Source organism: Myiozetetes cayanensis, unplaced genomic scaffold (assembly GCF_022539395.1).
Source record: "Myiozetetes cayanensis isolate MyiCay16 unplaced genomic scaffold, myiCay2020 scf3, whole genome shotgun sequence".
Lineage (NCBI taxonomy): Eukaryota > Metazoa > Chordata > Aves > Passeriformes > Tyrannidae > Myiozetetes > Myiozetetes cayanensis.
In genome coordinates this window covers 67,348,172-67,360,938 of record NW_026087521.1, presented here as the reverse complement: position 1 = coordinate 67,360,938, position 12,767 = coordinate 67,348,172, and the positions used below count along the sequence as shown (strand labels likewise).

Here is a 12,767-nt window from a genome sequence, read left to right as displayed (position 1 = left end):
ACAATGGTGCATTTTTCTCTGGGTGCTTCTCCCACAGCTGGTGCCCCAGGTCTTTTTGCTTCATTTAACTGAAGACAGACAGATAATTAGTTTTTCTCTTTAATCTTCCTCTGGTTTTCTGTCAGGGCTATCAGCTTCTTCAGCAGGATGTGGTATTTCAGTTTAATCACATAAGAGTTATACAACTTGGGCTTATCTTTCATCCTTATTTGGGATTCCTTCTGCATAGATCTGCCCTGAATCCACTTAGTTTCTTGGTCTGGTTCATTGTTCAGAGAAGTCATTGAAAACTGCAAAATGACACATTTTGCCTTGTCTGGCATGTATTTTTCTAGACAGCCCAGAGAGCAGCTGAAGTGCCAGTTTGCTCCTGCTCTCCTTTATATTCCCAAGGCACTCGAGTTTGTGGTGCTGTGCTGGTAATTTATTAGCATTAGTAGTGTCCCATTCAGAACCCATCAGTGGTGAGTGGCTTTCAAGGCTTGATGTAGGAACTGGCAGAATTCATCAAATTTTGTACTGGAGCAGCACCAAGGTGAACTGTTGCCCTCAGAGAGCTGTGCTCTGCAAGCCTGTGAAACTTGCAAAGCCTGACTGTTTAGCCAGTGGGATGGGATCTCTTCTAAGAGAGAGCAGAAACCCTGCAGTGTTTGTTCTCATTTTTCTGAGCCCATCTTTCTGGAGACAGGTTCAAAAGCCTTGCATTCCTGCAGCAAGGAGCTGAGTAGAGTGTGTGATGACAGAGAGAGATTTGGTGGAGAGCAGGGCTGAGAAGTGTAATTTGTCCTTCCTTTCACTTTCTTCTGAGATTTCTGATGCTGCTGCTTCTGTGAACTCATGTTCTCCTGTGAAGGTTGGTGCTTGGTTTTCCCAAGACACATCCTGAGAAATGTCTTGCTCATTTAAGAGAGAATTTTTGGTGTTTTGCTTAGTTTGTGCCTGTTGCTGTGAGACCTTGCCCAAATTATGCCAATACAGGGGAGCGGCCAGTTGATTTTCTGTCCTGAAGGTGTGGCTGGGGTTGTCAGGTGATAGTAGGGAATTTGGGAAAGGAGTATGTATTGGAACAGGATGTTATGTTGCTAAATGGTGTGCATTGATTCAACTTCCAGATGCTTGTTAAGGCAGGAATAAGACAGGAGGATAGTGGTTTAATCTGATTCTAAGACCTTGGCCTTTTTTTTGCACTGAGTTCAGAGCAAGTCAGGAGCATCCCCTGAGGTCCCATCACCCTCTGTGTCTTCTCAGTAGTTTTTTTGAAGACTTTAATTTTGAAGACTTTAATTTTTGATATTTCTTGTATTTGTCTGTTAATCTGATGAGCTGACAAAACTGTGTAATTAAGATGATTTAACTCCAGAAATGAAACGATGAGCACATACCCTAAGCAGGCAGCCCTTGCCTGTGCATCCTTTGCACTTAGGCCCGATTCAGCAACTTGATGTGGCTAAACCCTCATGATGTCTCCTTCCTTTCAGCAGGTTGTATGTGCCCTGAGATGAGAAGAGACCCTTCAAGTGGGAGCAGGGTAGCCCTTCAGCATGGTTAGGATGAGGCAGTAAGTGGTGCCCTTAGCCAAGGAGCATATGAATGAATTTGTGTGATTGTGTCCACAATGATGGCTCTAAAGTTAGAGCAAGTGTTTGATCAGAAGCTTTCCAAGGCAAAGAGAGTGATAGTGAAAGGTGATAGAAATTCCCTATATCATTAGCTCCCATGCCATATTAAATATTGTACCCTTACTGGATTCACTGCCTTGGTGTATTTTTTTTGCAGGATGGATGTCTTACCTCTGCCTGTAGGTTGCTGAGGGCTTTATGGGCTGCTTCCTTTGGGAAGCTGGGGAACAGAGGGTTTTGGATTGTATCTTTTTGAATTGGAAGTGGAAATTTTGGGGAAAAGATCCTAAAGTGTCAGTGGTTTGGCTCAGCACGAAAGCGCTGAGCCTCCCCTGCCAACAGACACCTGGGTTTTATGGCAGCTGAGATGTCCCCAGCAGTGCTGGTGGCTGTGCCTGGGGCTCAGGGGCTGTGGCCAGCACAGAGGGGACAATGTGGATTGCTGAGGAATGGCAGGGGAAAGTGCTGAGTGGCTGTCCCAGGGAAAATCCGTGTCCCCACGGTGCAGGTGACTGCAGACCACTTCTCTATGCATCTCTGGGTAGGAGTGTTTTGGGTTTTTCCTACACTGGACAGAGGATTTTCAGCCAATTATGTTTTTGCTTTTTACAGTTAAATTTATTTAAAATATGGGACATCTCTGATGAAATTATGAATCCATGGGGTTTTTTTTGTGGTTTGTCAACATCTGGTTTCTGCTGATGCAAGACTGAAGGCAGTCAGACTGAATGGTGGTACAAGCTCTTCCCATTTTCTGCTTAGCACCTCTGCTTTGGTTCTTCAATAGAAATACTGTCTTCTGATAAGGAGAAGATTATTACATCCCACATTTTTTCTGTAGAAAATACTCTTTTCTTCCAAAAAAACCCAAATTTCATGGGATAAACATTCTGTGTCTTCAGTGGCAGTACTGGGGCAGATGCAATAAGAAAACTAGATAAATAGCTCAAAGTTAGAGCATAGGCACGTAAGCCACCAGAGGTCTAGTGAAGGCCGTATTCAGTATTCAGCATGGAAAGGGTATTCCTTGAGATTTTTGGACCTGAAAGCAATCAAAGAGGGAATGTTATTTTAATGTATAACTTACGTTATATAGAGATGCATTGAGTACATGAAGGAGCCACTAAGGAAAGATCTGCATCATGTAATTACAGGAAGAATATGTGGAGATATATGTCCTCATTTCTCTAATATGTCTGTATTAGAGATGAAATGAATATCCAGAATCCATTTTTAGTAATTCAAGTTACAAAGAGTTTCCTGAAAACTGAATTCAAAATGAGAATGTTTGTTTTGGTTTTTTGTTTGTTTTGTTTTTAAAATGAAAATATTAAACCCTCTCCTGAAAAAGTAATTTTGAGAAAACCAGTTGGAATTTGAGTTGGTGTGATTTTTAAATAAACTGAATTACATTCTACCTAGTAGCTGTGACACAAAATTCCTTGTAAAGCATATTCAAAATTTAAGATTTGGAAGAAAACAGTCAGTGTCACTTACGTGTTCATTTCACAGATCCTCCAGTTTCTGTTAAAGCTCAGAATAGTTGCTATCTCCTCTTTGGTCAATTCAAAGTCAAACACCTAAAAAGAGAAACAACTGGAAATTACCTCTTTGGACAAACCAAAAAATGAGAAGAAAGACAGGATTAGAGAGCAGCTCCATGCCAGAGAGTCGATTTTCACTCATGGGCCACTGAATTAACAGATAGAAGGACAATTTGTTTTATGGACACAGGAACTATTTTATGAACAGTGCTTATTCTATATAAGATATTTCTGGCATGTTACTGTGTGGGGATTCCAAGCAAGCAGTGCCTGCAGATTCATCCATAAGCCACAGAAAAGGAAATACCATATGAGGGCTCTTCATTAACCTCTCCAAAAATAGGCCTGGCTTGACATTCAGTAAAGATTAGTTAAGCATAAAAAAGGAAGAAGTGCAGTCCTGCTATCCAAGGAGTACATGGCAAGGATGAGAAAGTATCTCTGTTTGCTGTGCAGGGAGAAGCCATGCTGTCCCTGAAGGGCAGCACCCAGCTCACTCCTAATGCCTCACCTTGAAGTTCTCCACAATGCACTGTGGGGTGACAGACTTGGGAATCACAATCACATTTCTCTGGATCTGGAAGCGAAGGAGAACCTGCAAGAACAGACAACTGAGTCAGAAAGAGGATGGTTCCTGCTCTGGAGGAAGCAGAGCCTGTTCCAACAGCTGTTTTCTCTAAGCTATATGCACTTTAGCAGAGCTGCATTTCAAACCATTCCTGTCCCTGCAATCCATGTAGCACTGCCCGGAGAGCAAAAAGGGAAGCGGTGGAGCCTCACACGGAACGACTCCTTTCCCATCCAGTTTTGGAACAATTCCTTTTCTTCCCAGCTAGGCTTTTAGCAGTCTATGCAAGGCTTTCATTCTCTGCAAGAGGACTTGAGAGGGGAAGTGACATCTGAAGATGGGTCAAGAATCTTTGTAGGGCTAAAAAAATAGTGGTAGCATGTGTTGCAGGTCATAAAAAGTCTGCATTGTTAGGGAAAAATCAAGAGAGTGCCACAATTCATGGATTGGGTAATGGATAGAGGTTCTACCCTTTCCTGATCTCTGTTTTTTAGGTTGTGTTATAGGAATGAGTACCCATTGTGTGGCTCCTACTCACCTGTGCTGGGGTTTTGTTGTGCTTGGCTGCAATCTCTTTGATCATGGGGTCATCCAGAAGGGAAGGATCCCCTGGCTTAGCCCTACACAGAGAAAACAAATCAGTGGCAAGAAGCCTCCATAGAAGGATCCAGCGCAGCAACAGGGATCTGTATCTGGATGAACAATTAATGCTGCAGGTGAAGCTTCAATGTTATAAACATAATCCATGCCAGCTTCCTTGCAAATTGCAAAGCAGTCTTACCATGGTCTATCAGGAGAGCCAAGAGGACAGTATGCAGTCACAGCAATCCCTTTGGATTGGCAGTACTTGATCAACTTCTCCTGGGTGAGGTATGGATGACATTCAATCTGCCAACACAAAAGCACAGAGGCTGTTACTGGCAGAAATGCTGTAATACTGTGCTTCATGGATTATCTCCTAATCCAGCTACAGGCTGCCTTTTCCCCTAATTTGCCCATGGCCTGCATAATAATACACATCCTTAGTATTGAAAATATCTCTTTTTATACAAAGTGCTCATACAGAGTTTGCTGTGGGGGTTTCACAAAGCTCATCTCTGAGTTCTTTATTTTTCCAGGAAAACTGTTTCTAAGGAAATACTCCAGCATTTGTAAACAGTGGTTCAGCAAGGTGATAGCAAAAAGGAAATATCCAAGTGCCTTGTACTCCCAAATATTCACAGAGAGGGATTTAAAGTACATGCTGTGTACTTTGTTTTCCCTTTTCCCATTCCTTCATTCAACTGGTATCAGATATTTATAATCCCTGAAAACTAGTCACCTGCAGTCACTTTGCAACTTACTTGGACATGCTTCAGTCCTGGCTTGTTCAAGATTCTTTCAATCTGCTCATGGTGAATCCAATGACTTTTACCAGACCACAGTCCACCAGCTCTTCCATGGACTGATACAAAGAAGAGCAAAGTTTACATTCAGTATGCAAGGCAGATCATGATGATGTTCTTCCTGATGTGGTTTTTTTTTCCCTGTCATGAGCAGCACAAAATAACTGTTTAGAGTTGCAAAGTTCTCTGAGGGAGAAGCAGGTACTGGTACATTAGTGCCCTCTCACCAAAGCCTAAATTCTCATTCCCTGACTGTGTGGAAAAGAATGATGACAATCAGTAATCCACTTTCGTGCAAGCACTGGAGGGCTGTGGCCCACACTGTAGGCAAGATCTCCACCTAAAATATCTTTATTTCTGTGGAATTTGTTTGAGCAATTCAAGAAGAGTGCAAAAACTGTGGTGAAAATTGTACAGTTGTTGTGGTCAAGCAATGAACTTTTTCTAATTTCTGTCTGGTCTGCAGCTCCACTGGAAGAGCTTGTGCAGCTCACTGTGGGTCAGATGGTCAAGTAAGACTGAGGGAATAGGAATAACTAGGTGAGGATGAAGCATGCTCATTATGAAAAAGTAATTTGTACTGCCTTATGTGCCTTCCAGCTAATTTTGCTTGAATGAGACAACAGTTGTGTGACAGCTGAAGGTAATGAAACCATGGAAATGACTGATGGGGACAGGACATGCCTCTTCTGCTGTGGGCTGAACTTACCTCCCACGTCTGTAGAATATCACTGTTGCTAGGTATAGCCATGCCTTTGTCATCTTTGGGAAACAGCTCCTTTCCTGCCTGTCAGTGAGAGAAAATGCTTGAAATAATCTCTGCTGGGATATTTGTTGTATAAAACAACTAAGTGGGGATATAAGGAGCTAAAGCTAATAGTGTATGAAAAAAACCCAAGTATTTCTCATTATAACTTAATTCTTCATGTTACTTCTTATTCTTAGTTCATGCATTTTGTAACCCACTATGCCAGTAAAGACATCTACTGGATCCTTGGACATAATCATCCACAAAATGCATGCAGGGAAGCATGCAGGGACTCAACAGAACAATATTCAGGAGCCTTTCATGAGTTCACTCTAAGTCTTGTTCTGTTATATAAATTTAGGAATAATAACTTCTTTAGTTGTTTTTGAAAAGGTATGTGGAGGATTCACTTTGATCCTGTGAACATACACAGTTTATGCTGGAGTACATTTGCTGACAGATGTCCCATGGGGAGGCTCACTGTTGAAGTTGCTGTATTAGGAAAATTAGAACAGCCTGTAACTAGACAGTATGGCCAAAGTATTTTGAATGATTGGAATTTTGTAGATGCCACAATATTATGCAGTTTCACTTGACAGCTTTGTCCACATAAATCTAACTAAAACAATATTGAGAGAATAAAATGAAGTTGAGCTCGAAAGCATTAGGTAGACTAGAGATTTTGATCTGGGTGTAGCAGAAAGGAGAGGCTAACAGTGTGTGTCTGTATATATATGTATATAAACTGACATAAATCTTTGAAGTGCATATAGTCTTTGAAAACTTGTTTTCTAAAAGTCTCATCTTTTGAAATTCAAGGTCTGTGAAACAACACTAAGTCTCCTACAGGCAAGGTCAGCTCAATCTCTCCTGTATTAAGGACTTGATGATTAAAAAGAGAAAGGGGAATCTTGAAGCATTTACTTTCATTCTGTGATTTTGTAACCTGAATAGGAAAAAATTTCTGTCGCACAGCAAAGTGCAGCCCTCTGTCCCACAAGGGGTAATTTTCAGATGAGCATGGTTTGGATTTGTAAAAGCAAGGCAAAAAGGGAAAAAGGCTTAACCTATGCTTGCAGCTGGGAGGCCTGATCTTAGTGCTAGGTTTGCCTCTCTGTTATCAAAAGGCCAGAGGACGCTGTGCAAGCTGCAGTCTTGGGGGCAGAGATCAGGAGCACAACTGACGTGGGCAGAGTAAAGCTGAATGGGCAGCACTGACAGTGCTGGTACGCACCAGACACATGCTCTTTCTGGTGCTGCAAGTGCTACTGGCAGTTTTGAGGAGCTCTCCCAGGAGGAAAAGCCAAGGGCCTTGCTGTTACTGTACCTTGAACCCAGTAGGCCAGTGGATGAGGTAGAGATCCAGGTAATCCAGTTTCAGGTTGGCAAGAGTCTTCTGGCAGGCTCCCTTCACCAGAGGCTTCTCGTGAAATGTGCACCACAGCTAGAGATAAAAAAACAAGGCACACTGTAACCTCCTGGATTAAAGCTCTCAAGTGCTTTCCTGTACAGCACAGAAATGCTCCATATCCTTTGGAAGGTCAGCTGGAATGAAGTCATGTTAGTGCTCTTCAGATCTGGAGTGCTCTGGGATTGGACACTGAAGGCAATGTGTGTGCAATGGCAACACGGTGTTTGAGCAGGATCATAACAAAGTCTGGTTCCATTAGTTCACACATAATTTGTGCTACCCCCTTTTACACAGGGTCTGGCTTGGCAATAGGAGGCTTTTAGGAGACATGTGTCTGTCATTCCTGAGCATGAAGAGAACTCCTGCATTGAATGTAGCAGGCAAAGCCAATATGAGGCAAACGACAGAGTGGTTGGCACCAACCTTTGCCTCAGTGAAAAGTAACTTCAGAATCCACCTGCATAGCCTGGTTTTCTTAATAAGAAAAAGAACATGCCAGTCATACCTTCCTTGAAAGGTGCTGAGCAGATAACACTGTTCCAAGGAGCCCAGAACTGTCTTACTCAAACAGCAGAGACACTCCTTTGTCAGGACTGAGCCCAGATGCTGGAAGAAGCACCAGGCAGTGCCAAGCCCATCTCCTCTGCTGTACTTAGGCAGTCAGCAAGGGGCCATTAGCAAACTGGTTCTGCCTCTGTATCAGTCCGTTACACCGAGTGGTCTCAGACCTCTGCATCACAGGTTTCTATCTTGCTTGGTGCTACCTGGCCCACTCTGCCTTTCCCTGCTTCCCTTATTTTGTGCTAATCAGTCTGCAGTTGGCCTCCCCTCATCCATGCCCCAGAACTTCTGGTTCTCCTCAACAGAGTGCCAGACCACAGCAGGGTACATTCTCAGCGTGTCCTTCCTAACTCTCCATACAGAATGGGGTGAAGCAGTAAGCTTCTGTCAGGAGTAACTTGAATGATGTTATGATTTGCTTTATCCTACAGCATAAAATTTGTTTCCAGTACTTAAGCTTCCTACTATAAAATACTATAGGCAAAGCATTCCCCTACTGCTGCTCCAGGATGCAAGAGCATCAAATCCTTACCTTACTGACAACGAAGAGACCTTCTCGTTTCACAATCCTTCTTTGATTTTTTGCTGGATCCCTTCCCCAATTTCATTCTCATTTAGGTACACATAGGCACAATCAAAGTGGCGGTACCCAGCATCAATGGCAGCCATCACTGCAGCTTTTACTTGCCCAGCTGGAGACTGAAAAGAAAGCATAGATATTAAGAATCTCAAATCAGTACATCTCGAATACCTGTATCCAAGCAAAATAACACCAGGGAAACCATCTTACTGAAAGCAATTCCCCCCCACCCCCAGGTTGGTGGGACTGTTCTTCTTTATAAGAACACTGTGTCTTGCAGTCATAAACATGGGCTCCAGGGCTTGAACTCCAACCTATGTACTTCCACTCCAATTCGGACTCAGCCCAACAGCCAGGAAGAGCAGAGCCCCAAGCACCAGGACAGCTCTCAGAGCTGGACCAGGGAGAGTAAAGTTTTGTGCCAGAGAGCTCTGCAAATACAGGTGCTTTTCTCTGAAGCTGGTACCTTCCAGGTGCCCAGCCCCAGGAGGGGCATCTTGGCTGTGGTGCTCAGCTGCACATAGGTTGCCATGATCCTTCACGCCGTTTGGGTTGCTCTGCTGGAGCTGCCTCTTGCCCGTCTGGTTTAACAGTGACTGGTCTCTGGCCAGGGCAGGGGAAGATGGTGGAGTGTCAGTGGTGCTCTGGCTCCTCCCATATCTGGAAAACAAGGCTGCAGCTTTTTCTCTGCACATGCAACTCACACAGGTTAATGTGAAGGCTGAAATCAATTTAAAATTGAGGAGGTGATTACTTGGGGCGTGCAGTGGAGTGCCCTGTGGACCTTTCCTCCTGCTGAAGTTCCGTATCAAAAGATAAGGGCTGAGGGCAGGTGTGTCCTGATCTGGCTGGTGTTTGTGCAGGGAACAGCTCCTGCAGCACCCTGTCCCTGTGCTATGGCTTGTCCCTGCATATCTCATTTGTGCCAATCACTGGGGTGTTGCGACACCCTGTTGAGTTCCCCCATGGATTCTGCAAAAGAGAGAGATGGTTTCATTCAGGGGCACTTTGGCCCATGATTTGTCATTGGTAAAGCTCAGAGGTGTCCTAAAATGCATCAATAAACAGGGATTGCAGAATCCGAGAATATGCCAAGTCACACTGTGTGCCTGGGAGTATTGTCCAAACTTTTCTTGAACTCTGTCAGGCTTAGTGCTGTGACCACTTCTCTGGGGAGCCTGTTCCAGTGCCCATTCACCCTCTGGGTGAAGAACCTTTTTCTAATGTCTAACCTAAACCTCCCCTGACACAATTTCAGGCCATTCCCTGAGGTCCTGTCACTGGTCACCACAGAGAAGAGATCAGGGTCTGGGTCTTCTCTTCCTCTCACAAGAGGTTTTAGACTGCAGTGAGGTCTCCCCTTGGTCTCCTCCAGGTTGAACAGACCAAGTGATCTCAGCTGCTCCTCATATGGCTTCCCCTCAAGGCCCTTCACCATCTTTGTTGCCCTCCTTTGGATGCTCCCTAATAGCTTAATATGTTTCTGCACACAGTATTCAAGGTGAGGTCACACAATCACCTCCCTCAACCAGCTAGTGATGCTTTGCCTGATGCCCCCCAGGACGTGGTTAGCTCTCCTGGCTACCAGGGCACTGCTGAGTCATATTCAACCACCCCACGTCCCTTTCCTGGCACTGCTTTCCAACATCTCATTCACCTATTTGTACGAACAGCCAGGGTTGCCCCATCCCAGGTGCAGAATCTGACACTTTTCGTTTTTAAACTTCATATGGTTGGTGATTGCCTAGTCTTCTAATTTTTCTAGGTCTCTCTACAGGGCCTCCCTGACTTCAAGGGAGTAAATAGCTCCTCTGAGTTTTGTGTCATCTGTAAACTTGCTTAGTGTCCTTTCCTAAGTCCAAGTAATTTATGAAGATGTTGAAGAGCATTGGGCCTAAGATGGGGCCCTGCAGAACCCCACTAGTGACAGGTGGCCAGTCTGATGTTACCTCATTCATTGTTATCCTCTCTGCTTGACCCATGAGCCAATTTTTCACCCATTGCATGATGTGTTTATCCACCTGGGTGCTGGACATTTTATACAGAAGGGTACTGTGAGAGACAGTATCCAAAGTTTTACTGAAATCCAAAAAGGTTACATCCACTCCCTTGATCAGTGAGGTGAGTTACCAGGTTGGATCATCAGAACTTTCCTCTCATGAAGCCATGCTGGCTGTGACCAATGACTATGTTGTCTTTCAGATGTTTTTCAATCCCTCCCAGAGTAATCTTCTCCATATCTTTACCAGACACTGAAGTTAGACTGACAGTCCTGTAGTTTCCGGGGTCCTCCTTCTTGCCTCTCTTAAAAATCAGGACAACCTTTGCCAGCTTCCAGTCAGCTGGGACCTCTCTGGATTCCCAAGACAGCTCAAATATCATTGAGAAAGGTTTTGCAATGATATCAGCAGCTCTTTGGGGATTCTTGGATGAATCTCACCAGGCCCCATAGATCTGTAGGGATCCAGCTGGAGCAGCAGATCCTGCACAATTTCAGGTTTGACTCAGAGTTGATCATTCTTGCAGTCATAGTCCTCCAGCTCAGAGCACTGAGACTTCCTTGGTCTGTTACCTGTGTTGAAGACAGAGGCAAAGAAAGTGTAAAACACCTCTGCCTTGTCTCTGTCCCCTTTGTGATGTGACCATCTTCATCCTCTAATGGGCCGAGGATATTTCTATAATGCCTAGTCATTAATATATTTGAAAAAAACCTTTTTATTTTCCTCCATGTTTCTGGCAACTTCATCTCCAGTTGAGCTTTAGCAACACAAATTTTCTCCCTACGGCAGCAAGCAACGTCTCTGTATTCTTCATGTCACTTGACCTTGCTTCCACTGAGTATTCACCTTCTTTTTTTGCCTTATTTCCAAGAGAAGATCGCCAATCTGGCCTTCTGCCTTGCCTGCTTCAATTCCGACATTTGGGAATTGCCTGCTTCTATGCCCTTAGGACATGTTTGAAAAGTGACCAGTACTGATAGACCCCAGCACCTGCAAAAACATTTTCCCAGGGGACCTTACTTAGTAATTCCCTGAGCAGCCTGAAGTCTACTCTCCTCATGTCCAGAGCAGAGGTTTCACTGGCACTTTTCCTCCTGTCAACAGAGATTTTAAACTTGATTGCCTTGTGGTCACCATGGGCAAGATGGCCACCAGTCTCCACTGTGGTCATGAGATCCAATCTGTTGACAAGCAGCAGATCAAGGAGGGATCTTTCTGTGTTGGCTCCCTTAGGACCTGTTTCATTAAGTCATCATCTAGGTTTTTTGGGAATCTTCTGGCCTGGGTTGTACCAGCTGTGTGATGCTCTCAGTTAACTTCTGGCCAGTTGAAGTCCTCCATAAGGACAGTTGTGCATGTTGACTTGGAAATGTCCCTTAGTTCCTTAAAGAATAATTCATTGGTGTCATTCTCCTGGCTAGGAGGTATATACTAGACTCCCAGGATGTTATCTGCATTGTTTTCAGCAGCCAGTGCATTCATAAAGGAGTTTCATAATGCGGAGAGAGACACGGAGTGTAGAAGAGAAAAGGTTTCCTGTTAGCTACATGGTCATGGTCATCATGGATGCCATATATAATAACATATATATAATAAATACAAATGACACATCCTTTTGCACAAAAATAAAGTAGGATCTAGGAAATGGGTGGGGGTTGTGCTTTAATGTTTGCACACACGGGGGCAGAGTTAAACTTGTGTGTGGCCACTGCTTTCACTTTTCTTCAATCGTCTCTCGTCAGATTTAATTGCATATTGCATTCCTTAGATTTTGTAATAAAAAGAAGGTGGAAATCTCTCTTCCTCTGCCTCTTTTCCTAAGAAGTATTAGAAGAAAAAAAAATGAAAGTGGCTTGCATTTATAATAAATAAATAGACATGAAAATTTTCTGGTAGGAACTCAAAAGACACAATCTGAGTTTTGAAGAATAAATTAGCAGTTATCATTAACATATCGATTTTCTGAATTACCTGATCTTTAAATTAAAGACACAAAAAAGAATTTCCTTTTTCCTGCTGTCTTTTGCACTGAAATGCAATACTGAAATGTTCAGACTGCTTCTCCTGCCTCAGCTCACCACTCTCTATCAAAGATGTTCCAAAACTGGCACTTTTAAGTGTTGTTATGCGTGAGGGGGGGAAATCAAGTCTGTTTTCTCCCTCCTGTCAACTGGCACTTACTTTCAACATGTTGTACATCCCAGGGGAAACGGAAAGAGTGTCTAAAATTTAGAATGGTTGTATTTACTATGACTAGTAGTGCTTTCATGAATTCAGCACCTCCAGCTTGTTTTTAAATGCAGCAATTAATGAGGACTGTGGGCCAGCTACAGCTGGTAGGTAGCAATACG

General features: G+C 43.7%; 2 protein-coding genes across 2 annotated transcripts in view; both read right to left on the bottom strand.

Annotated features, from left to right (window-relative positions):
* Positions 1–7,236, bottom strand: part of LOC126644262 (aldo-keto reductase family 1 member B1-like) — a 29,315-nt gene extending 22,079 nt beyond the window's left edge. The window contains exon 1 of the mRNA XM_050323381.1: positions 7,192–7,236. The gene's annotated coding sequence lies outside the window, so the exon portion shown is untranslated. The remainder of the gene's footprint in view (positions 1–7,191) is intronic.
* Positions 2,619–9,853, bottom strand: LOC126644267 (aldo-keto reductase family 1 member B1-like). Its single transcript, XM_050323389.1, is given in 12 exon segments — positions 2,619–2,661; positions 3,117–3,199; positions 3,675–3,758; positions 4,270–4,351; positions 4,513–4,619; positions 5,063–5,130; positions 5,133–5,175; positions 5,826–5,903; positions 7,192–7,308; positions 8,369–8,403; positions 8,406–8,535; positions 8,883–9,853. Coding segments are annotated over 12 exon segments (936 nt in total). The 5' UTR covers positions 8,949–9,853.
* Between the last annotated feature and the right edge of the window lie 2,914 nt (positions 9,854–12,767).